Here is a 26,604-nt window from a genome sequence, read left to right on the forward strand (position 1 = left end):
TTGGTCTTGTATACATGCACTGTTAGAGTAACAATAGGCTGTATGAAGTGATGTCTCTTAATAGGCAACCTAACGTGACCTGCACATATTTCAGATTGTAGTCATGCTGTGGATGAATTGAACCAGTCTATCTTAAAGTCAGAGTCTCCGCAGAGCTCTGTGATTGTCTAGTGTATAGCGGGAACCTGCAAATAGTGAATTTTATTCCATTAAGATGACTCCTTGCAGTGTTTTGTGCGGTTGTATTATACTTGAACAAAGACATGCTATAACATGATAATAACAAACATTGATCTTTCTTGCCATACCCAACAGAGGGTGCATGCTGTGCTCATATTTGATTGCTAGGCTTTGTGATATTCTGATGGCAGGATGACATTTTTTATCTTTTTTTTAAATGTTATAGACTCTTTGGCCCTGATATGTAATGCATAGAGCCAGTATACCTCCATCTCTTTTAAAAATGGTTTAGAGAATGTCTTTAAAATGTTTTTAAAAAGTTTCAGACAACAAGATTGTCCAACCGTTGAGTAGATAAAGGATTGCCAAAAAACTCTTGAGAAAATAATGTAGCATTGGCCTTTGTCTGACTATAATCTGTAATCTCGAATCTGTAATAATCTGTAAAGAGGAGGATGTAAATCATCATTGATGCATTTGATTGTAGGCTGCAAGCTATCTGGAAGAGATGCCATAGGCAATGCCTTTTTATTCGCCGGTAATTCGGGCCGGGGGAAACAAAAGTTTGCTTTTCTTAGCTGTGCTGCCAAGACAGAATTAATTAATGCTTCGACAAAAGTTAGTGCAGCTTGCTGTGCAAAGCCACACCAAATGTTTTGCTTGGCGGAGGACGCAGCGCAATGGGTTTTCAGGGGTCACACTAGGGTTGCGGTATGATTGCTCACTGTTTTTGGTTTGCTGGCGAGGTGGTGATGAGGTTAAAATGCCGGCTTCTTTGTTTTAACTTCCATCCGTTGTGTTCCATGAGGATCTCGCTGTATCTAATTCCTTCTGTATGCCGGGCAGATTGCAAGAAAGAGAGGAGAGATAGTATTCTGTCTCCTCCCTCTTTGAAGGTGCAATGTGCTTTGACAGCATGTTCATTCAAAGCAACAGGAACCTTGTTGTGGCAAACCATTCAACCACTTCCACAGAGCAAGTCTGTTTGTCGGTAACGTCTTGATTTGAGATATAAAGACAAATTGCTAATGACTCACAGAGACTGGAATTAGCCTCTAGCCTGTAGAGTTTGCTGGTTTTTTTTTCATGATGAGGTGGTCTGAGACCACACAGTTGATTCTCGCAGTTTCTATGATCAGTTTAATGCAGCCGTGAATAAGCACACAGTTATAAAGACTGTCATGATTCTGCTTGTTCTGTATATTTAAAGGTCCTTGCGGCTAATTACACACAGTTGTCTTAATATTTATCTGATTACTAGACCAGGAAGGTCTGATTTAAATCTGTACTTGCATTAGATTTTTGGACTCCCTCTCTCTTGGTTTTTGACTAACAAATCTCAACCAGGGAGTCTGGGAAATGGGCATGTGATACATGCTAGAACAATCTCATCAAGCACAATGTTTTAAATGTCAGTAGTGAGTACATAAGCATAGTCCATGGCCTATACCAATTATCACTGACCTTTCTGAAATCATGATTGGTCATTAGGCTGATCGGGGTAATTTTGTATGTCTATTCAGCAACTATTTAGAAGCAGTACTTAACTCTCAAGTCTACAGAGGCATTTATGTGTTGTGGAGCTCTCTCAGAAGAAAAATGGTTCATCGAGGGGTGCATTTCACATGGAATACTCCCTGCTTACTTGGAATGCTTTGTTGGCAAAGGCAGTTTGGTCTCCTAATTAGTTCACATCTAACCTCATCAGAAAGTATCAAACAGAACCTTCCAGGATCATTCAACGCAAACAAAAGGGGCTCGATAATTTAGATGACACTGTGGACACTGCATACGTCCATAGATTTTGTTTTCCATATATTTTGTCATAGATTTTGTCTTTTATAAAATTTCTAGTGATGGTTTACTTTAGTGGATGGGAATTGCCACTAGTAACGATACAATACTATTCCGATATTTGGGCCACGATACAATATTATTCTGATTTTACAATACAGTAAGTATTGTGATTCGATTCTGCCATACATGGCAAATTATTTCTTACATATATTTTGTTTCGTACTGAAAGCAGCCATCTTGGCAAGGTAAATTTGTTCACTCCACAGTGAAGAGAAGAACAAGGTATTGTGGACAAAAGAAACGTTATCAGAGTAGATGCATTTACCAAAACAAAATGAACATCATAATATTTAAGAAATAAATATAGCAATATTATAACATGGTAGAAAATATCACTGCCCTGGATCGATTTTCCTCTCACAACTCTCTTTAGTGTGTTGGATGAAGATTTAGTTGAGAGAAAACGTGTCTTCAACTTTGAGTTATTTTACAATTCAGTGCTGGCTGAGAAATGTGGTTTGAAACAGAACAGAAAAATGTTCGCACTTCAACTTAATGTCAGGAATCAAATTGATACCAATTGTGTAATAAAAGAAATTTCCCAAATGATGCTATAAACCAAGTTGTATATCACTGCTAATTGGTGCTCTATCAGGAAATGCTGTAAAGCTTCCTTCCCACTCCAGTGTAAATTATGACTTTGTCTCTTTGACCCCGGGTCAAACTAGTTGAATGGTTTGTCAGGGCTTGTTCAGGTTTTGGCAAGGCATTCCACACATTTTTATCCAATGATGAGATCAACTTAAGATAACCTCTGTAGCTGTCACTGTTGCCACAGCTGCTAAAGCTTTTCCTGTAGCTTAACTTAACGGATATAATGTCTCACTCAGACTAACAGTAAGCCTAGCCGAAAAGGTTCCTGCATACACTATAGTTTAAGACATTATTAAAAACAGATAACTTCTCCATAAGGCGGTTTCGCTGGTCATGTTTGTCGTGCGTTATTTCCAGTAGGAATTGAACTTACCATTATGATCTGTCGATCTGTCAAAACCCTTTTAGTCAATTAATAAGTAATTGAGATGTTATTGTCGGGCTTGCTCAGTTGCCTAAATTGTTATATTGGGAAAGTCCTATAACAAAACAGACTGACTAGTCTAAGAAAAGGTAGTCTTAGAGAAGCTTAGAGCATAAACTCCTGGAGGCTGTGGATGCTTGGTGAGTTGGAGACCTACGGGAAGCAAATGTCAAGTAGCCGAGTGGGAGCGTGCATCAAGCTGTGTTTTCTCTTCTCGTCTTTCTTTCCGCTGGGGTGTGTGTCTGCATGTTTTTAAAAGCTCCGCAGCAGATGTGGTGAGCAGTGTGCGATCCGTGGAGCACGCGCGCACACACACACACGCACACACACACACGGATGCATGCACGCTTTAATAGACCTGAGGTAATTTCACACTCACAGGCAACCTTAATTAAATGGAAAGATGCTTTGAAAAGCCCACCCCCCACCCCATCTCATCTCAGCGTGCGCTCTATAGCCTTTGGGGTCTGTGAGGCCAAAGCTGTCTCGACTTCCGTCAGCCTAGAAAATGTCTTCCGCAAGGTAATCCAGATGACATAGCTCTCAGATAGGGCTGCAGGAATTTACGTGGGACGGGAAGTTTTTTAGCAGACAAGGCTGTGATGAAATTAGTTGATGGCAAATGCAGACCCTCATGGAAGATGTAGTATTTGCTGCATTGATTAAAATGTTAATAATCAACAATGCCTTTGAAATTTAATGGCGACAATTTTGCACAGGAAGGAATAAATTTGTCAGGAATTCACATTACAGTTGACAACTATTACTACTTCAGCAATTCCGCACTCTTGGTTATGAAACACAGGGCTGCCTCAAAAAAATAAATAAATGGTGAGATGAAAGACGAAAAACTAAAAACTGAAAAAAAATCAAGATGGATTGTTTGCAGTCTGAACCAGCCACTAAGTGAAACAAAATGTTCTCAACAATTTGATGGGCTTTGTGTCAACCAAGCTCCAGCAGCCTCTTATAAATTCTATAACACAGGAGAACATTTTCCCTGCCTTTTTGTACATTTGTTTTGGAGGCGGTCCAGGAGACAGCAGGACTACTTGGCACGAGGCGCCGCGAGAGCGATGTTGGAAGAGATGAGTGCTGGGGTCGACGCAGCGGTCTGGCCTACAGACTCCACTCTCACACTTGAGGAAATGTCTGCTAACTAGAGAGGGAGTGTGTGTGTGTGTTGGGGGGGTGGGGGTGGGTTAAGTTGGTGGGACTGAGGCGAAGCTGGGGTGGGGGTGGGGGCTGTGTTGTGGAGGACTCCCTCCAACTTCAGCCCCACAGCTGGCAGAGACTGCGCTGACAAAAACACAACTAACGGAAATAATGCCTACAGACATACCTATGGAGCACAGGCGTAGCACGAAAACAGTGTGCGATTGTGTACATGTTCAGACACACACTCACTCACTCACTCACACACACACACACACACACACACACACACACACACACTAACAGACACACACATCCACGTCCAGACAACCACCCAGACACTATGTTTTTGTACAGGAAATGGTACCCTCATTTGCACGTACTGTAGCTTATGCATGTTTAGACAGGCAGTAAGCAGAACATAACATTACTTTTGCCAATCACATGAATGACTCCCAGCTATATACACTCTCAAGAAAATCAAATAACAATTGACCCCCCTTGAACTACATTGACAAGAAAAGCTGCGGGGCAATTGATGTTTGCAAGGCAAGATCACCTGTATGTTCTAATGATATATGTCTCTCTATCCTTCTCTTTCTCTCTCTCTCTCTCTCTCTTTCTGTTTCCACAGTTGTGTACCTCTGTGGACCTCTTGATACCTTTCTCCTCATCATGAAGCTCTTTCAGGAGGAGGAACCTCACCCTGAGGACTACGCCATCTTTTATTTGGATGTGTTTGGCACAAGCTTGCAAAACGATGCAAAAATACCCTGGAACAATTCCTCCACTGAGTGGACGGATCCCATCAATACTTTCAAGGTAATCACCCTAAAAAAGCAGCTATGGTCTCAAAAGACTCTCAAATGCTGCAGACTGCGGCTCACCCGTTTATACGGTAAGCTCTTTCAGATATTAGTCATTAAAGGGGAACTCCATTCAAGCTGCTTGAGTGTGTGAGGATGGATGACTCCTCGATGCCAGACTGCCTGACTAAACTGCCTAAACCGCCATTAAATCATCAGGTTTTAAATATTTGGTCTGACCGGAATTGTTTTTTTGGTTTACCTTACTTTGACGTTAATGTGTACTTCATCGGTGAGGTGCCTGCATGTTTTCTTTCTCTCTCTCTCTCTTTCTCTGTCTCTTTCTCGCTCTCTCTCATAGGATGTGATTTGATTTCAGAATTAGACCTTATCACATGTCTGGCTCCATACTGGTATAAATCATTTTCATATGGACTTGTCACAGAAAAACAAATTACTCGCACATGGTCCAAGTAATTGCACAAAATTGGCCTCTTAATTTTGATAAGAGCGACTGTACCGAAATAAAGTTGTTGCTGAACATTATTGCCGCTCACTCGCAGACATCTTAGTGCAATGGCTGTGACACAAACCAAAAAAGCAGCTCAGAGCAAACAGTGTGGGCAACAAGCAACTTTTTTCGTTCCCTTCGCTTTGATGTTTGCAACAAAAGCAACTGTAATGAGGTGTGTATTTGTGTGTGTGTGTGTGTGTGTGTGTGTGTGTGTGTGTGTGTGTGTGTGTGTGTGTGTGTATGTGTGTGTGTGGGGTGTGTGTGTGTGTGTGTGTGTGCTTGAACGAGATATGAATTAGAAAGTAGTGCAGTGTTTGTAGAGGCCCCTTTTATGCTGCCTTCTAAAGCACAGAAAGGTGAGTTTAAAAGCTCAATTTTCCCTTGAAAATCCATTTTCAAAACTTTAATTGCCTTTAAATCTGGAAAATCTCACCATTCATCACCTTACTCGAGACCCTTGTGACTAAACATGAGTTTAATATTCAGAAGTAAGAATATCACTTTCACCGTGACGTTGAAAAATCAGAGTTGGATGCCAATTATGTTATTGCATGATTAATCAAGAGTTGAATTTTTCATTAACGCCTCCTGGGAGAGCAGCTGGATCTGCTGTTCTTGGGAGTGAAAAAAGCAGTGTGGGCGCGCAGGTTGAAAGGGTAGAGGAGCGATCTGTTCTGGATCAGCCCATCAGAAAATATTTGCTCAGCAAAGCGGCTTTGTCAAGTCATGCTGGTGCGGCGCTACCCAAAAAAAGAGACTCTTCAAACCTCAGCTTTTGGAAACACTAGACTTTGAATCAGACGATTATGCAACAGCCTAGATCAATTACAGGCTGAAACAGGTTTAGTGCTTCTTGCATTTGGGGCATAATGTTGACTTTTTTAGTAATGAATGACCTTTTCAGAAGGGTTTTGCCAGTGTTATTGATGCCAAGTTAACTTTATTGATAACATCTCTTGGTCTGTGTATTTTTTTCCGATGTTCCTCTATTAAGTCAGCCTACAATCAGGCAGCCATCAGACCATAGTGGGCCTATTTTCTCAGTATATCATAACATAGTTATATTTTCATTGATGAAGTAAACTATGATTTCAACATTTTCCAAATATTTGCTCCAAATAAAGTGTTTATAGTTTTGAGAGGCCAATATTTCAAATGAGGAGATTTTTATCTGTTTGGATGGCGAGGAAGGTCTCAGGGTATTTTGTCATCTGACACTGCTTGCAAACTTTGTGGTCGTAAAAAATCTTGTTCCGCAGGCCTGCGACTGTGAATCCTCACAGACACTCCATTGCTAAGATGCTGCAGTGATTTATTTGGTTGTGTCATAATTCACGTTGTAACCTTTCCTCTCCTTTTCCGTTCCTTCATTTTTCTTCTCCTTCCTCCCTCTCTCTCTCACTCTGCAGTCTGTGTTCATCTTGACTTATAAGGAGCCGGATAACCCTGAATACACTCAATTCCAAAGGGACCTCCATAAGCGAGCCAAGCAAGACTTCAATGTCCAACTGGAGCCTTCATTGGTAAGTTAAAAATGATATCTAGCATCAAGTGTGCTACTCTAATATTTCTGCAATTGTCAACTGCAAGATGTTTCTATGTAACTGAGAGAAAAACTGTGATAAAATAAATCTGTTTTCCATTGACATCCGAAACCGCAAACAATAATGAAAAATGGTAAAATAAAAACCAACAGCCATGACTTGGTGGTAACATAAAACTGTCCTGAAGTAAGCATCAGAAAAGATTTTGCTAGTATGATAAAGGACAGTTCAATAACATGATCTGTGCTCAAGCTGACAGCTTTTGTTTGGGTGTTGATGCTACTCAGAATCAAAATCAGATATCAATAGTAACTGACAAATTTTGTTTTTTTTGATGTGATGTTAAAAATCAATCTCTCTCCCGTTTTCCCACAGGAAGACTTTATCGCGGGTTGTTTTTACGATGGCTTCGTGCTTTATGCGAAGGCGTTGGACGAGGTCCTAGCTGAAGGGGGCGCTCAGAACGACGGACTTCGGATCATCGAAAAAATGCAAAACCGTCAGATCTGGGGTAAGTACGCGCCCGTGTGAGCCTTGCAGTCAGATCCCGCCACTGTCAGGAGGGAATGTTTAAAGTGCATCTAATGGGGAAATTATCCACTGTGCTCAGGGAAATGACACGCGGCTAAATAGACGTTTCGTGATGTCCAGTGGGAGTTCACACTGGAGGACGTCCAGCGTTTGTGATGTTTGAGAGAGTTTCAGAGAGTGGCCCCTCAGTTTGGGGTGGTTTGGGCCGAGGGGCTTCCTAAAACGTCAGTCAACTGGATTATCTAGCCATAGAGAGAGAGGGAGTGTGTGAGAGTGAGCAAGGGAAAAAAAGAGAGAGAGAGAAAAAGCAAGAGAATAATAAATAAAAAATAAAAAGAGAGAAAGAGAGAGGTAGATAGAGAGAGAGAGGGAGTGAGTGAGAAAGAGAGAGAGAGAGAGAGAGAGGGGTCATAGTTCCTTGTGATTGGAGCAAAGATCTCAGGCCAACAAGAGTCTGGAAAATCTGTTTCTGATACACAGTCCATCTGCCGTAGCATGGTGCTGGAAAGGAATCGTGCTAAAGGCTCAGGCAGCGGCTGTACAACTCTCAGCTATAGCCTCACAACAGATGAGTTGGGGGATGAGAGCGGATGTGTTGAGAAGGAACAACAAGGGCCCTACATGCTACTCAGTGATGTGTGTTTACAAATGATAGGGTTGAATCAAGGTGATGTTGGACAGCATGTGTGATTGATAGGGAGAAAATGCCTTCAAATGCAAGGCAGATGTAGTTCTGTTTTCTTGACATGATTATATGGGATCCATGTTCATAGATATTTTTATTGCTAATTCAATGTAAAGATTCTCATGCTAATTTACATACACTAGTTTTACTTCTATGAAGTATTGCTTGCTAATTTACTGTACTTAGGTAGGGACTTACAGTGGTAAGTGGGAAATCGTGTAGGAGTTTGTTCACCTGAGAGTGACACAGATAAAGTAAGGCTGATTGCACAGACATGTGATGTGGCTAGTGTCATGAGAGGAGCATCTGGTGGAGTGCGTAAGAAAGTGCAAGACGTGTACCCTAATTGCTATGCACATCAATTGAACCTGGTGATGGAAAAGGCTGCGTCAGCAGCATCCTCATTGCATGTCTTCTTCTCGGATCTCTATGGTTTCTCCGCTTTTTCACAAGATCTCCGAAAAGATTTAAAAGCTTATTTTGGAGTGTTTCGAAATAATTGAAACATCTGGAGATTTTGATACAATCTCAGTTAGAGAAGATAAAGGGTTTTCTCGAATGCTCTTAGATCCCGAGTTTTTATTCCTTTTAGACCTGTTCTACAAGATCATGCCCCGTGTAGATGTGCTCTATGCACAGCTGCAGAAAAGAGCAATTGATGCAGTGGAGGCACACAAGGTTACAGACAAGTTTGTGGCCAACATGAGAACGATAGGCTTACGTGATGTCCCGTGCCTTTGTGCAAAACATACCGGTGTCCAGGATAAGCGCAGGTCCGCTTCTAACTTTGCGCAAATTGCCTATGAAGTGTGTGACAATCATAGTTACCGCCACCAACAGATTTTCATTGACTGGCCATTTGTCTGCCGCCATCCTATTTGATAGTTCAAGCTTCCTCAAATTTTCCAAATCATTCCCCAAGGAGCTCATAAAAAAACGTCCCTTTTACGTATATGTGTCACTTAATATTAATTTCTATTAGGGCTGTCAAAATAACTGATTAATTTCGATTAATTAATTTGAGAAAAAATAACTGATTAAAAAAAATAACGCAGATTAATCGATTCCGTATGACCTTTGACCCCGAGCCGTTGTAGTCAGTAACTATTAGACTGTAAAATGAAGGAGAGAGAAGAAAATGTGCTGACTAGATCATTGATTGGAACATTTACTTTTAAACAACAAACAAAATAAAGTGTTGATTAAAATAAACAAGATGCAGAAAAACTAATTCACGCCTTTATCACTAGCAGGTTAGACTACTGCAATGCACTTTTCACTGGTCTTCCCAAAAAACATCTAAAGAAATTGGCACTCATACAGAACTCTGCGGCTAGACTTTTAACTAAGACTAAGAAGAGAGAACACATCACCCCTGTGTTGGCTGAACTGCACTGGCTCCCTATTTCCTATAGAATTGATTTTAAGGTTTTGTTAATTACTTACAAAGCTCTGAATGGCATAGCACCTTCATATATCTCTGAGCTTTTAATATCTTATCAACCACAAAGGAAACTTCGATCATCCAATTCTAATCTTTTAATCGTACCCAAAGTGCTCCACAACCAAAGTGGAGAAGCTGCTTTTATCCATTATGCCCCCAAACTATGGAACACCCTGCCTCTGTACATCAAGCAGGCGAGTTCAGTAAATATTTTTTTAAAAGATCTGAAAACATACCTGTACAGGAAAGCTTTTAGTTAACTCGTCTTATCCTGTAGACTACTTTTTCAGATTATTCTACATCTGCTGCTATTGGAGGGCGCAGCCAGCCAGAAGCAGATGGGCTCCCCCTATTAAGTCAGGTTCTGCTCAAGGTTTCTTCCTGGAATATGGGAGTTTTTCCTTGCCACAGTTGCCATATGGCGTGCTTGTGGGGGGTAAGAGGGTTAAGACTGCCAGTCTTATGACATGCCATTTTCTGTATTTTTGATATGTTGCTGAGTGGATCATAAACGGCCCCAGCAATGAAGAAATGTGATTGATAATGACTGACTGACTATTATTTTGTTACATGCTTCAAATGTAAAGCACTTTGAGCTGCATTCTGTGTATGAAAGGTGCTATACAAATAAAGCTTATTATTATTATTATTATTATAAAGTCCTCTGCAATGTCTGCAGCAAGGAATTTGCATATTACCGGAGTTCATCAACTTTAAAGTCGCACATTAATGCAAAGAAATAGTGTTGACATTAGGGGAAGTGTTAATTTATTTTCATTGTGTCCCCTAGGTTATATCTGTGGCCTGATATACCTTGTATGTGAAAAACACTTTTGAATTTATTTCCTCAGCATATTAGGTCATATCATAGATTATTATGGCCATTATTAAAATAATAATACAAGAGTTTTTGAACTTTAATGTCACTAATGCTGATTATTCAATGATTTATTTAAATTAAAAAATGTAAAATACTTTCACAGCAAAAAATATATATGCGATTAATTTAGATTAATTAATCACAGAGTATGTAATTAATTAGATTAATTTTTTTAATCGATTGACAGCCCTAATTTCTATACAAACCACGGTGGACACGCAAGCACTCATTCCATGGTATACCCCCCCCCCCCCATACACAATATTTACCTTTTTAATGAATAGCCTACTTTTAATTTACTATTTAAAGTTAAGCTGACTCTTAAACACAATAATTTCGTTACTTATAATTTCTTTTATGAGTAGGTCTACATGACAATAAACAACTTGAACTTGACTATGAGAGCTGAGTGGTGTAAGGCGGCGTGAAGCCTACGCTTGGCGCTCCAGTGGAATTTTGATTTCGCAACGAATTCTCGGTTAATTTGTTTGCCTCTTGAGTTTTCCCCCAAAGTAGTTTTCCACTGATCTGAGCTAATGAGCTGATTGCCGGTAGGCCTACCTACCTTGTAGCTTTTATTTGTCTGGAATCTCAAAATTTTAAACTTCACTTCTTATGAATAAAATAACATTAAGTAGGCTAACCATAGGTTAATAATGCATGAACAAAACGGTGTTTTGACCGCAAGTGGTAACATTATGGGATTCCATTCCCCAGATTTCGCTCATAGCCTAGCCATAGAAAGACAGAGCCGTAAAAATGAACCAAATCTCCGTCGACCGCCCTTGTGCGTCCAGCTGCCTGTGACCTGGAACTATGCCAATTTTATTTTTCTAAACTTGATCATCAGACTCTGCCCCGCCTATTTGTCAACCGAGGAGCCGCTACTGGTAGGGACTGTAGCCGGATTACGGCTGTATGGATTCAGGTCTTTTTGGTTACTCTTGTTATGGATTAAAACAAGTTCAGACTTGTTGGCACAATAGGGAATACCGTTTCTAATTTTATGCGCAATAACCCACTCTCATTATGATGAAGGTTGCTAAAATGGCCAATTTCTTCAGAAGTGAATCTTCTGCTAAAAAAAGGCTTATATGACGAAACGGAACGTAAATGCCATTTTGATGCTTTGTTGTCTGTAAGAAATACACCATGCTTGTTGAGAGCATAGACACAAAAAGACCTCCTCCTCTCTGATCACAGAGGGTGTTTTTGTGTCTGTGGTAATGATCAACCTCAGAAGCAGCAGGATGCTCACGCTTAATCCTTGACAGGGATATGCACTAAGTCAGGGGTCCTCAACCTTTTATGTACCATGGACCGGTTTGATTCCTATTTTTTTTTCACGGACCGGCGGGGGGTGGGGGGGTTCGGGGGTTCCATGTTCCATATGTGTTGTGCATGCAGTACTTGAAAAGAACTAGCTCCAGTTATGTATGAAAAGTGAAGGTAACGATCTCTTAAACATGTGAAAAACGTGAACTTGAAGAAGTGAAAATTGAACAATATGAACTATGAATATTGAACAACTTGAAGCTACATCTATAAGTGTGAACATGCTTAACAAAATATGGGAACAAAACATGGGAACTAAACGTGCATTACGAATATAATCAGTGGGAGCCCTGTGCTTGTTTCCCTGCAACAAGAAGGTTCCATCTGGGGGTGATGGAAGACAGTGACACCCTCAGTGTGTTTGAAATGTCCAGTCGATTGCGCAATTTGGTCTTAGTTGCAGTCATTGCCGAAAACCCGGCCTCGCATAGATACGTGGTGGGAAATGGTAGCAACGTTTTCAGCGCTTTTACGGCTATATCGGGATATTCTGCTTTGGTTTTGATCCAAAAATCCGCCAGAGAGGTTTCCTTATACACACTCTTAAGACCACCGTCATTTGCAATTTCGATCAACTGCTCTTCCTCCTGCGCTGACAAGGACTATTCGGGATATTGACAAATGGGGTGCGGACCCACTCATTGGTTTGCCGTGGATCTTTGGAGGATGGGAAGTAACGCTCAAACTCATTTGAAAGCGCAACAAGGTGATCGCGCACCAGCTGCGAGAGAAAGGGCCCTGCCTCAGTCTCTCCCAAAACCCCCACTACTGTTTGGAACATATCAAATAGCCTACACCCCGGTCCACTCGTCGTCCCCACAAATCAAGCTTGGCTTTAAATGCAGCGACTTTATCTGCCAGTTTAAAGAGTCATTCTCCCCTGGAGTGACAGGTTGAGGTCATTAAGCAACCAGAATATGTCACACAGGTAAGCGAGTTTAGTCCTTATCACTAAAATGTGCAGCTAACGGTGACTTTTTTCTGTAAGAAATCTCTGCAGCGGCTCTCACAACTCAAACACTCTGGCCAGTGACCTGCTAAAGATACTTTTTTGTTGTTGCTCATTCTAGCAGTTTAGCTAACTTCGTGCGACACTACCGTTCGCCAAGAACTGATCAAGTGAAGTGAGCTGACCTGAGGCTGCGCAGCGCTGAAGGCAATATGTAAAAGTGTTGAAGGCGGGACAGACAGACGTAAGAAAATAGACCTTGCAAAATGCAAACATGCATGCAATGAAACAACTGCATATAGGCCTATGCCATGTAAAAACCTGACATTATTGCGAATTAAATGGCTACGGCCCGGTTAGGAATGTCCCGCGGCCCGTGGTTGGGGACCGCTGCACTAAGTGTCTCTTGTGTGTTACAGGGGTCACAGGCCTGGTGACCACTGACGAGAGACACGACAGGAACACTGACTTCACCCTGTGGGCCATGACAAATCAACAAACTGGACAGTTTGGGGTAAGCAAACTTCACTAACTTCTCCTCCTCTTACCAGTGGATAAGGGCATCTATAAAGTAAACAACTTCGCAGGACTCTTATCACCTGTTGATCCTCACGCAATGTTTAGAGGCAGCAACAATGCTAAGTTTCTAAAACTGGTCAGAGAATGTGCCGTAGTTGTCTGTAATCCCTCTTTTTGATTTTAGGAACTGGGATTTTTTTTTCTGCGCAACATGGAAAATGAATCACTAGGAAACACAAACGGAGAGAATGCTGCATATTTAGAATAACAGTGTAACTCATTCCGCATGTCTGCTCTTCCACAATTGCAGTGACTGTGGCCTTGGCAGTGTCTCTCTACATACCAAATGATGTGTAGATTTAAAACCTTATTTCTCATTAATTCTTTGCCATGCAGACAATTAGAAGCAAATGTTGAACAGCTTGTTTTGATTGTGCATGGGCCTTTTTTTTTACAAACCCCAAGCATTCTGATTCCCTTAATCATCCTAACATGTCCACTTAAAATAATTTCATACGAGTACATCTGTCTCTGATTAAACATGAAAAAGAAGACATAAAATAAAACAAATAAAAGAAGAAAAGAAAAAAATCAGACACCTTATTCAAATCTGCAGAGCCCAAGACAAAACAGCTACCAAGGAGCCAAGATACCTCAAAACACTTTTTTGTTGGAATGTTCCATGTTGACCTCTGACCTCATCATGGGGGTTGTGGGCCATGAGGCTTCGGTGGAGTGGGGTGGGGGGGTAGGGGTAGAGGTGAATTGACTTTTTCCAGCTGGGAGTCCTGTGTGTAGTATCCCTCGTAACGTCTCTGGTAGACAAGGGAGGGCATTGAAGTGGCTCACCCGGTGTCCACTCTTCAAGCGTGGCCAGACCTCATCTTATGAATAACACTGGCTTATTAAACACACTTTTAGAAGAAGAGTGTGTGTCTGTCTGTGTGTGTGTGTGTGTGTGTGTGTGTGTGTGTGTGTGTGTGTGTGTGTGTGTGTGTGTGTGTGTGTTTGTGTGTGTACTGTATGTGTGTGTGGAGAGGCAGACACAGAGGCAGAACAATGCGGCTCCTGCCTCTGCTGCTGTCTCGTTCAAAATCTCTGTGTGCAGATGTTGAAAAGCCTCCTCTGCCAGTGCTGATGCTTAGTACGTATGTGAATTCATTTAATTTCACCAGGGGCTTTCTGAGGTGTCATAGTCTTGTCACAGCTACTTTGAGCCAGGTAGTTGTGACATTCACAGTCACCTGGAGGAGTGTAAAGGTCACTTGTGTTTACCCCTTATTAATGCAGCTGAGTCTGAGATTAGTGTGATTAGCTGAGTCTCAGATTGGCGTGCTCAATTTTTAAATTCTGCCATTTCCATCCATTCAAAGACCTTATCCCTTTTGGGAGAGTAGAAACACTGCTTCTAATTAAAAGTGTGCTGTGAGTTTTTTGTTGTTGTTGTTGAAAAATGAAAATGCTCCTGTGACATTCAGCATTCTGTGCAGCCCCGTGCATTTTTGCTTCTTTGATCAAGATTTCTTTGGGTCAAGCATGGCAGAAATTTCTATAAGCATTTTAATTCCACAACAGCCAGACAGCACATTGATTTTGCACTTGACCCTTTGGGTTCTATGTTTTTCCTAGATTGTGGCTCTTTACAATGGAACAAATAAGGAAGTGGTTTGGTCGGCGACTGAAAGGATCCATTGGCCTAAAGGGATTCCACCTCTGGATGATCCTGCCTGTGTGTTCTCTCCATGCCATGACGGTAAGTGTTCACAGCCTGGTGCCAATCAAGCCGCGCCATCTCACCTTGGGGTTGTATGTGTTTGTGTGGGGGTTCATCACTGGATGTGCTGTAGGTTGTTAAAGGTGTAATCCTCGATTACACTGAAGAGCCAATAGAATGCACCACGCCCTTTCCATGTTTCTGAAGCAAACAAGGATCCCTTGTTGTTGATTGGCTGGGTTACAAACATCACAGAGGAACACACAGAAAGCTACATCTGACAGAAAGTGCATTGGTTTATAATCAAGTACTATGCCTTTAATGTGATTCAGATATTCAGGTATATTCAGATATAATAGATACCTATGATAATTATATACTGTGATCATATTCATTTATTCATTAAAATCAAACTATTAGTTTGATGTTAGTGCAGTTTGTAAGATCTGGCTTTTGTGATGTAGGCCTACTTATCTTTGGATTTGTTTCTGTATGGCATCTCTTGCTTCACAAAGTGAAGAGTCTGGCAGTTCTCGATTGGGAAACGTTTGCAACACTTGCATCACGACGGGCACTAACTTTGAAATCATTGGTCCAGCCTTACCAATCACATTGATCAGAGATTCCTAACTTAACCTCCTACTTCGCCTAAACTTTACAAACTGACAATAATTAGGGCCACACATGAAGAAAAAAATATATTTTTGCCATGACGAGATTAAACTCGACATGATGACTTTAAAGTCGACATTTTCGAGAATAAAGTTGAAATATCATGTTGACTTTAATCTCGATGTGTCGACATTTAACTCGACATTTTGAGAATAAAGTTGAGATATCATATTGACTTTAATCTCGACATTTCATCTTGACATGTTGTACTACTATAGTTTCTAAACATTATGTTATTGGAAACATGTATTATTTTAGCTATATAAATGGCATAGTGCATGATATTTCCTTAACCGCAATAAAAACAGTTTAAGCTTTGTACACTTAAACACAATTGTCAAATATTGGAGTTGTGGAAAGTGTACATAGCTTAAACTGTATGTTTAAACTATATTTCGAGTTTAAAGTCGACACGTTGAGATTAAAGTCGACATGATATTTCAACTCTATTCTCGAAATGTCGAGTTTAATTTTGACATGTCGACTTTAAAGTCGATACGTCAAGATTAAAGTCGACATGACATTTCAACTTTAGTCTCGAAATGTCAAGTTTAATGTCGACATGTCGACTCGTTTAATCTCGTCATGGCAGAAATTTTTTTTTTCTTCATGTGTGGCCCTAATACTCCGTCGTACGTTTGCAGGTGTTGCTCAAGGGTGCAGGCGAATTCCCAGAAGTTGAAACACCAATGGAGGCTGGTGTACCCATCTCTTCGCTAACCCCCGTAGAAGCCCATTCATTTAGGATTTTTTTAAAATCCCATAACTTTATATAACATATATCCTGTGCCAACATTGTAGCTTCTGTATTATTTACATAAACAATAGAAGGCTAAACAGGCTCAACTACCTTGTACGTAACATTGAGTTCCCATAAGAAGAATATTTAGCATTGAATTAAGGTTTTTTTGCAGCTGTTTACTTAGCTGATATTCAGAACATGAACAGTGCAGGAAACCTTTATCAGTTTGTCTCTGTGTGTGTGTGGGTTCCCTTGGAAACAAACTTTTGGCCTTGACATTCCTAGCACAATAACAATTGGGCTGTTAGTTTATTTTGAAGCTAAAATCATTAAGTCTTGACGAAGTGTCTCTGTTGTTTTGGAAAGTAACACATGTTTTGGTTTACGGTTCAGTTTTGTTTTGCATAATTCTCATAGCTGTAAAGTAATTGATTGGTAGTTATAAGGGTTCAAACAGTTGAGTTTTCTGGAGGCAGAGACATTTTCCTTTGTAAGAATGCTGTGAGAATTCTAAGAGTGATTCTCTAAATAGAGACAGGGTTAACCAGTCCCAGTTAGTTTCCCAAATGTGCTCATTCACTTGTGGTCAGACACAATCCTAATCACTGCCACCACACCGGCTTTTACCTTTACCTTAACTCCTGTGCTGAGCTTCTGTACACTGGCTAGTGTAATTATTTGTAGAGCTGATCTTTTGTAAATGTCTGTGTGTTTGTGTCAAGATGCCTCCTTCTGTAAGTGTGATACGCACTAGTAATTGGTTAGTCTGGTTAACCCTGGTTACCATTAGTGTATGTCTTTGGGTCTTAACATTTCAGAGCTTCTGTCTCTGTCCCAACCAGACACTAAAGCAGCACAAATCATTTGGTTTTTATGGCTTGACTCACTTGTTTTGACACGTACATACAGTTCATACTGCTGTGCATCTGGCTTACTCAAGGGTGGAAGAATAAGATCAGTTGTATTTATGAACCGTGTCTTGACAGTAGATTGCCTTATACTAGTCATAATGACACTTCATCCCACTTTTTATCACCCTGCGCAAAGGCTTTTATGTGTGGATGTGAGTAAGAGATTCACCTTAGATCAAGGTAGTACTGCTGTGCTTCTTCATGGTATTTCTGTTTAAGATTCCCTGTGCCTTAGGTTCAGCAAATGCAACCAAACACAATTCACTGTGCTGACATAGAATTTAGTATTTCTTATCAAAAAATGACCAATTCAGTCAAGAAACTCAGAGTGACGCATGTTAATTGATTTTGGCGAGAACCAATCAGCACTAGCTCCAAAACATAGCATTTGTTTAAATGTCCGCAGTCTGCAGGTAGACTCACGCAGCTCCTGTGCCATGACAACAATTTCTTACTCACTCCACCTCCCCAACTCCACCTGTCCAGATCTGCTTGGGATAGGGGGGAGTTTGCATTCTTTAATTTGAATGTCTTTTAATTTTGTTGTATTCTTCATGCAGCAGCAGCAGTTATGCAGTGTCACCACTAAGTTGGTGCAGCTGCTTCTAACAGAAGTAGATCTAGTCCACCAAGACCAACCATACTATGTTGTACTTACATCAATACAAATCTTGTTCTGTTTCCTGTCTGAAATGTAAAAGTTTGTAGGCCCAACATTGATCTACATCTGAGAGTCTTTTCAGCACAGTGCTTTTGACCATTCCAGCATATTCCTTTGACCCTCTGTTCTGAAAGGGCTTTTCTCCTACTCATCTATGTGTTGTCCAATTCCCCCTTGTTTCCAGTGGAAATGACCTGGTATTTTACCTCTCTGTGTGCCATTTTGAATTTGCGAGCTAAAATAGATAGGGCTGCTTTCACGTGGCAGCACAATGGCTGTGCGGGAAAAAAAGAAAGAAAAGAGATAGATAGATAGAGAGAGAGAGAGAGAAACAAAGAAAGAAAAGAGATAGATAGATAGAGAGAGAGAGAGAGAGAGAAACAAAGAAAGAAAAGAGAGATAGATAGAGAGAGAGAGAGAGAGAGAGAGAAAGAAAGAAACAAAGACAGCAGCATAGGAGAAGATGAGATAATGAGTGATGCTCTTGCTCGCGTTTGGGAGCCGAGCCATAGTAATTACCCTCTGTCTTTCTCACAGTGTGCAACACCGACTGATGGCGCATGCATGACTAGCCGCTGCATGGGCAAACACGGATACACACACACACACAGGCACACACACACACACACACAGACACGCACGCACATGCACTCACACACACACACACACACACAGACACACACACACACACACACACACACACACACACACACACAGACACGCACACACATGCACTCACACACACACACACATGCACTCACACACACACACACACACACACACACACACACACACACACACACACACACACACACACACACACAATCACTCTCTTGCTCTCTTTCTCTCTCTCTCTCTCTCTGAATAGTTCCATTTTGTGTAGGCGAGTAATGAATCATAGTAATACAGTAACAAAATGTAGCTGTTGCTGAAACTGAATAATAAAATCACATTAAAAAATCAGTTTGTTTTACTTTTACCAGCAATCGTTTGCATAACTGAAACCACTATGCACTCTGTATTTGGACTGACAATGTATCCAACTTGTTTCAGTAAAGTGACAGTGTTTGTTACATGATCAAATGAAGGAGTGGACCTTGTGTGAGTAATGAAATCTCTTGGCTTGATGCTAAAAGACAGCATAATCATATGCTAAGCACCCACTGAAAAATAGGAAGTATACATAGTTATCGGTTACCCACAGTGTAACTGATTGAGTATGATATCTTATTCAAGTCGGTCTAGATTATCATGGTCTCCGCTGTTAGCCCAGCAAATGGCTTCTCACCCCTGCGTGAATCCTCTTTTTTTGAAAGCGAGAAACGATCTTGAAAGCCACCTTGGAGAGTGTGCACCCAGGCTTTCACATCTAATATTGATCAAAAATGCCTCTCTGAGGTCCCCCCACTAGAGTGTATTTGAAGAAAATAGGCCGGAAAACCAGAGACTACATTTGATATCAGTCAGTGATATTTTAAAGGGTGCAATCTTCACCGTGCATAAATACAAAAGATGGCAGGAAAGCTTGAATAATAGCAGCTCTTGGATATGCAATCTTGTGCTCTGCCATCAAACTCATTTTTCTGCAGTTAAGCAATTCCAATGGAGCAGCATAGGGTTATATAAAAAAAAGTGCATAAACTATAAAACTTGGTGAAAGTAGCTTACCAGTAGTGGCCATGATAATCTCAACCACATGCTGAGAGTAGTGACAGAACAGATTATCATACCTGATGAGATATGAATAATCTCTGGCGTTTATGCTCTTTTTGCCGATTCGGTTTTAGACGTAGAGCAGAAGGAAGAGAGGACTAGAGGATGAAAGCCAAAGGGTGCCAGCAGACTCCGCGCTCTGCTTCAGAGCATCAGAAAGCTGTTGAGGGACGTGTGACAATAGGATGAAAAGAATGTGCTTCTTCTTCCAGGCCAACTGCCGGTTCTGGGAATCGTCGCTGTCGGCTCCGGCCTGGCCCTCATCATCTTCGGAATATCGAGTTTTCTCATTTACAGGTGAGTTCCATTACTAGGGATTTTATAACTGCAACCGAAAAAGACACACATGCACACACATATACACACACAAACACACACACACAGTTTCACAAATGGATTCCTTCTTTTTGCTTTAGTTTCACGAGTTGAAACAAACTGGGAAGGGGGTTGGGGGGCAGACCAACTAGACTAAATATGGAAAATACCAAAGAGTTCAAGGACGGCTTTTCTAGACAGGATTTATGTGGAGAGAAGCTATAGGTGCCAAGGAGGAATTTACATGATTGTTGCCACAGCAACCGCGCAGCGGGTCGCGCTTGCAACCTGAAATTTGTCTCAGCTGTTGCCGAGGTGAACTCAGGCATTTGCATCGAGAGACTCACCTGGGCTTTTTTTGTTGTTTATTTTTAAAGTTTCTATTTTAGTCTCTCATTTTGTTTTTAATCATTCTGACAGGACACTTTTGTCCTGGAGTTTCCTCACATTTATTTAAAAGGAACATCCAACTTTGAAGTTGTCGTTGTATGATTGGTGTTTGTGCCAGCTACTTCGTTTAGACAGTTATTTTTTTCATGGAAAAATATTTATCCTTACTCATCTTTTCTAGTGTAAATACTGTACCCTTACTACGACTCGCATTAAACAAATATTGATATTAGCTTTTTTTCCCCCTTATACCCCAGACTAAATATTGCAGTTGCCATTTTAGGTTTAGCACATTTTCATTTTAAGATGAAGGGGTTTGTCACAAAATGTCCTGGAATTTAAAAAGTCCGGTATTTCTGAGACACTTCCTCAAGCTGCTGTGCTAAACAGAACATGCCTTGCTGTTGAGCACTGAATTTCCTTAATCAACTCCGCCACACAAGCATAGCCTCGAAGACTATTTTCAGTAGGCATTAGCCTTGAACAACATGATGATTCATACTGCACCATATGCAAGATGGTGCAAGAACAATTACTTCCAGCCTTAGGCGGAGAATATTTACTTAAAATATATTTATAAATAAAACAAATGTAGGGGCTATTTATTTAAAACGATCATCTCTGTAACTGAGAGAGGGTCTTTGTCACCAAGCAACATAATCATTTTTTGCTGGACATTTGAAGCACACGTTTATTTAATGCACATTTTGCAGCTTTAGCTATGTAGCATGATTAGAGTTGGCTTGGTTTTAGTAAACATGGACTCTGTTAGACCCTCTCTTCACTGTGTGGCCAGCAAAGAGCTCTGCAGTTTAAGTGTGGGGTGGTGTGGGGTGGGGGGATCCAACAAAGGTATTCACATATGGTATTCATGAAACAATAGATCTAGTGTGAAGCGCCACACGTTTCACCGTAGGGCTGCCAGTGCCTTCAGAATGAGAGCCTTTAAATAGAAAAATGTGTGTGTGTGTGTGTGTGTGTGTGTGTGTGTGTGTGTGTGTGTGTGTGTGTGTGCGGGCGCGTGTGTGTGTATGTGTGTGTGTGTGTGTTTATGTGTGTGAGCGTGCGTGTGTGCGTAGAGGTGAGCGAGTGTGTGTTTTTCAAAGAATTAGTTTAATGGAGTTTCCTGCCCTGCAAGGTTATGCTGACTACTCAGTGATGATATGACATTTCCATTGGTGCTTCTCAGGAGAAGCTGAGTGTTTCGGAGTAAAACAACATGGAGTCGCTCAGAGTCAATTACGTGTTTACTTTAGTCATCACTGCTCGAGTTCACATAATACAATAATACAATCGTATCATCCCTAATACACCAAATTCATCAACAATCAGATGAAAGTCATACAATTCACCAGTTGTTTGTTTTAATTGCAAAGCAGCTTTTTTTAATCTGTCCAAGAGATAATGATAATCTCGCACATTTGCAATGAGAAGAAAAAAGGGTGTGGGTGAGCAATGTTCAACTTCCTTTTTCCATTAATAAAAAGACAAAAAATGAATAAACAAAGTTGTCCTTGGCTACTCAGTTGCCATGAATCTTAACGGAGACCTTAAATACACTTCGCCAAATAAGAAAGGAAAGTTGTGTGGTTTCTTTTCTGTGAGCTGAAGCTGCTGTTGTGCCATGCAACAGGTCTCTCTCTGGGGTATTCACTTCTGTCATGTACAGCATTGACTATAGGTCTGTGAGTCTCTGACATGTCGATGGAAAATGTTCTACAGTGTCAGGAACAGAGACTGAACAATTTTTGTCCACAGTGCATTCAACACTGGCAGGTACTGATTGTTAGTTACGCTACAACAAGTTTCACTCAGGAATCTCACCTTCTTGCACGCACAAACACACACATACACATACACACTCACAAACATTCTCTCTCTCTCTCCCTCTCTCTCACACACACACACACACACACACACACACACACATACATGCATACTCTCTCTCTCTTCCTCTCTCACACACACACACACACACACACACAGATGAAATCTTTAAGACTGAAAGCTCAGTATTTCTCCAGTATTAAGGCCCCCACCATGGTTTTTCCAACTGTTTGACTTCAACGTGCGCCTTAGAAAAACAAATAATAGTGCCTCATTTAGGGGCCAGGCAGGATAGCTGAAAAGTAGGGTAAAAATTCAGCCCTTGAAATGCAAACGTTGCAATATTTGAGCATTGCCTTCTGGAAGTGTTTTACACCTTTTAGATTGTAATGGAATGTGTGAGCTTTGCAAATACATCAAACTAATAAAGATCACCTCCCTTTTCACGTTAGACTTTCGTAACATTTTAGCTGTACTTCGCTATTAAAAAAAAGTAATTTTTTCACCTTTTTGTGTACTTTTCGCTACAAATAGTGGATGTTGAGAAATACCAGGTCCATAGAGATATGGGCCAGATGTGTTGATTCAGTTGGAAGTCACTTGCATATTTATTCACATTGCTCACGGGCTGCCAGATCGACTTATGTTTAAAAATAACACCAGAGGGAAAGCGCGAGACATGAGTGACCTGAAAATTGCAGACTTTATTAAGCGTGTCAAGAGTAAAGTTAATGTTTTTTCGCCACGACTGCAGTTATGGCACATAGCGCCTGTTGCTCCTTTCTCGACATGTTTTCATATTCGGAAGGAATGTCTCATCAACCCTCTGTGAACTCCTCTGGCTTGAAAACCCCTTGGAATTGGTCGCGAGTTAACAGTTTGATGTACTCAGAGAGGAACGCTTAATTTCTGTAAAGACATGTAGAAGCAGGGACACGGCTTTTGATTTGTTTTGAAATCCCCCCTTGTCCTTGTACGAGATGGTTTCTCATTCTGGTCTAGGTGCTTCTGACGCCAAGCCTTTCAATTATAAGTGTCAGAAAGTGAAGGCTTTGTGCTCCAGCCAGTTCCACTGTGCATCCACAGTTCAGAGCGTAATGAGAGTGATCCCTGCGGATTAGCTGTGGCTTATCCCATCAGATGAGTTCAGATACTTAGGTCCAAATGCTATATAATAATAAGAAGTAGATGTGAGGTCTCTGGATGCATGATGGTGTGCCTGTGTTAAAAGTTATGACATTACTGAGGAGTTTAAAAGGTCAAATATATATATATCCATATATAACTTGAGAATGGTGACCCCAGCCAAAGATACAAAGGTTCCACTAAAGATTGAGTGGTAAACTGTTAAAAAAAACAGCTCTTTAAATGTATTATGTTAAGACTACTCAGTTGCATTTCATTTTTATGCAGTGGCACTGCTTCTTATCTTAACTCAAGGCTTTACTAAAATATATTTTTATCACTTGCCCTATTCTAGAAACTGATCTAGAAATTCTAGAATCTGAGCCCATGTTTGATCAGCTGACTTACAGGAACCACTGATATAAATCTTCCAGAGTGACCACACGGTAACGTCAGTGTATAATTCTCATTGTTTTGAGAGCCCTTGTTATCCCTTTTGCTTTGTTGTTGGAACTAACCAATCCATAACCCATTTTTGAATCTTTTAAAGGAAACTGAAGCTGGAGAAGGAGTTGGCAGGAATGCTGTGGAGGATTCGATGGGAAGACCTCCAGTTCGAGAGTCCCAACAAATACCACAAGCGCGCTGGCAGCCGACTTACACTCTCACAGGTTGGAGCCATTGCTTTCTGGTTCGAGCCCATGGCACAACTGTGCCGTGATGTGTGTTTTATGCTAGGGTGGATTAAACTGTGGCATTGCCGTCTTGGTCGATCCTCTCACAGCTACTCATTCACTTTGTGTGAGTGCTGTGTTTATAGTGCCAGATAGCTATCGGAAAAAAGGATCTCCTTTGAATCCTGCCCGTGATTTAAAAAAAAAAAAAAACTCAATCCTATCCAGCACTGGTTCTGAGTCTTGCCTAACTACTCCAGGGGCACTTGGCCTTGGATACTTAGATAAAACATACAAATCGCCTCACTGTGATGTTCATACAAACAGACAAGAATCGAACGTTGTATAAACGTTGTATAAAGGGAAAAGATAATGTGGTCTGACACAAATATTTGTGTTAAATTCACCCCAGTTCAAAATGAATTCACTTGTGACTAAGTATCTAATAAACTGTAGGGAGTACTTTACGACACAACATGATCGTATTTTCTTATCATCTTCCTGATAGTTCATCTGGGGGGATGACCTGCGAATGACACATGTAATGCACATGTATTTGGTCTCTTTACAGCAAGGAAGCCACCCGTTGCCAAGTTTTGCTCTGCATTCCTTTGTCAGTAAAACACAGTCACTCTAGTTTATTATGGTATCAAACTAAATATTTTACGTGGGTAGAATGTGAGTTTTGACCTGCGCCGACGTTTACATTTTAGTGCCTTGGCATTCAAGTGAAACTAGTGTTGACAAGTTTTGAAGCCATACTGGTTTAAATATATCGAAACAAATCTTAAACACTATCCGTTTCAAGCACCTTTTTTGTTGTTGCAGAAATCGTTCCTTATGCCCTCTCTATCTTTCCCAAAGTTCTCTCTCTCTCTCTCTTAGTGCTGCTAAATAATGATTATAATGATTTCCAGAGGCTCATTTAAGGTTGTTTACCTTAAAAAAAGTGGTGAGTTCTATAAATAGCTGTGGTTTGTTTTCTTTTCTAAGTCTAGTCTAGTCTGCTAATTGTGCGTACACGTTTGAATCTACTCATTGTTGAGTCAGATCAAGTTCACATGACAGCGCTGGGCTGTCTCGAACACCTATGTGTTTGCTTTGCTGTCTGTGCCTTAGAGGCGCCATTAAGGCTACTTATTTCCTTTGACTTGCTCTGGTGTTTATGCCAATAGGGAAAATCACAAGAGAAAGACAATTTTCTAGACAAAAACAACCCCCCTGTATAATTAAGTGACCAGATCTTCATTCATAGTCCGGCAAAATGGCTGAGAGTTTGGAATTCTAAGTACTAACAGTTTTAAATCTAATGTGATTAATCCAAATATGGGTTACACACTGACAATCCAATCCTTTAGGCAAGGCAGCATTTTTCGAATGGCATTCTTGGGCACACATTTTCACAAACACACACACACACACACACACACACACACACACACACACACACAGCCTCTGGCGCTTCAGTCACACCTGCAGTCAGTTAAACACAGACAAAACTAAAACACTCGTGTAAGACCGCCTTTGAGAGGTGAAAAATGTACCTCAGTACCTCAACATTTAAGGGGCCAGAAAAAGAGACATAGTGGTTATGCATAGCATCTTCCCACACAAACCACCACTCAGCGAGAGGGACTGGATGCATAAGATGGAGACAGCACATATGGCATGCAGGACTAGCAGATAGCAGCTGCCATCTGAGGCCCCATTTGGCCCAGGCCTGGGCCACATCTGGGCCGTAATGGGGCCAGACCTGCTGCTTTATGCACGGCCAATCAGCAGATGTTTGCTCTGCTGCTCCATGCTTAATACATTCAAGAGGAGAGAGGAGAGGCGTTCTGTCAAGAAACTGTAATTTGGGGGTTTGCGAGTCTGTTCTGCTTTGGAATTCCAATGAGATTCTGATCCAGCAATTGAATCGGAATTCGGAATAATTTGTGAAACTGCTCCCTTTTCAGAATGCATGTGTACACAAATTATTTTTTATTTAATTTTTTTTTTTTGGGGGGGGGGGGGGGGGGTAGCGTTATAAATGAATGCGAAGGGAATCAAGGACGACAGGTCCAGATCTTTTCTTGGTTCGCTCACACATTCTTGAGCCGTCGCCAGGCACTTTATTAAAGGTAGCTGCAGTCTCCTATGAAATGATTGTTCAAATAAAGTTCCCATCTGCTACGAGATGCTCCAGAGCAGGTCTACTGGGCTGTTCCTAGCACAAGATATGCATTCACACACACAGACACTAATACATGTCTCTCAGTATCGTTCTTTTTTCTCTCTCTGTCTGTCTTTCACAGACATACACACACATATATATTGGGACCATCTTCATTGTAGTATAGATTCATATTGTTACATGGTTAACATTTGAAACGTGATGAAGGTATAATTTTCATTATTATTTATTTTTGTCCTTACATCTGCCACTTGTATAAATAAGGGA

At 40.9% G+C, this 26,604-nt stretch overlaps 1 protein-coding gene across 1 annotated transcript in view; it reads left to right on the forward strand.

Moving 5' to 3' along the window:
* The window catches only part of npr2 (natriuretic peptide receptor 2), a 51,774-nt gene that overhangs the window by 2,665 nt on the left and 22,505 nt on the right, over nucleotides 1-26,604 (forward strand). Inside the window, exons 2-8 of the mRNA XM_076284299.1 lie at nucleotides 4,845-5,032; nucleotides 6,940-7,053; nucleotides 7,450-7,585; nucleotides 13,318-13,412; nucleotides 15,047-15,170; nucleotides 20,043-20,127; nucleotides 24,038-24,158. Coding sequence (XP_076140414.1) covers nucleotides 4,845-5,032; nucleotides 6,940-7,053; nucleotides 7,450-7,585; nucleotides 13,318-13,412; nucleotides 15,047-15,170; nucleotides 20,043-20,127; nucleotides 24,038-24,158 — 863 coding nt within the window. The remainder of the gene's footprint in view (nucleotides 1-4,844; nucleotides 5,033-6,939; nucleotides 7,054-7,449; nucleotides 7,586-13,317; nucleotides 13,413-15,046; nucleotides 15,171-20,042; nucleotides 20,128-24,037; nucleotides 24,159-26,604) is intronic.

This window comes from Alosa pseudoharengus, unplaced genomic scaffold (assembly GCF_046254945.1).
Source record: "Alosa pseudoharengus isolate Yale_2024_CS ecotype anadromous, Long Island Sound unplaced genomic scaffold, YU_APseudo_1.1 YU_APseudo_1.1_scf_14, whole genome shotgun sequence".
NCBI lineage: Eukaryota > Metazoa > Chordata > Actinopteri > Clupeiformes > Clupeidae > Alosa > Alosa pseudoharengus.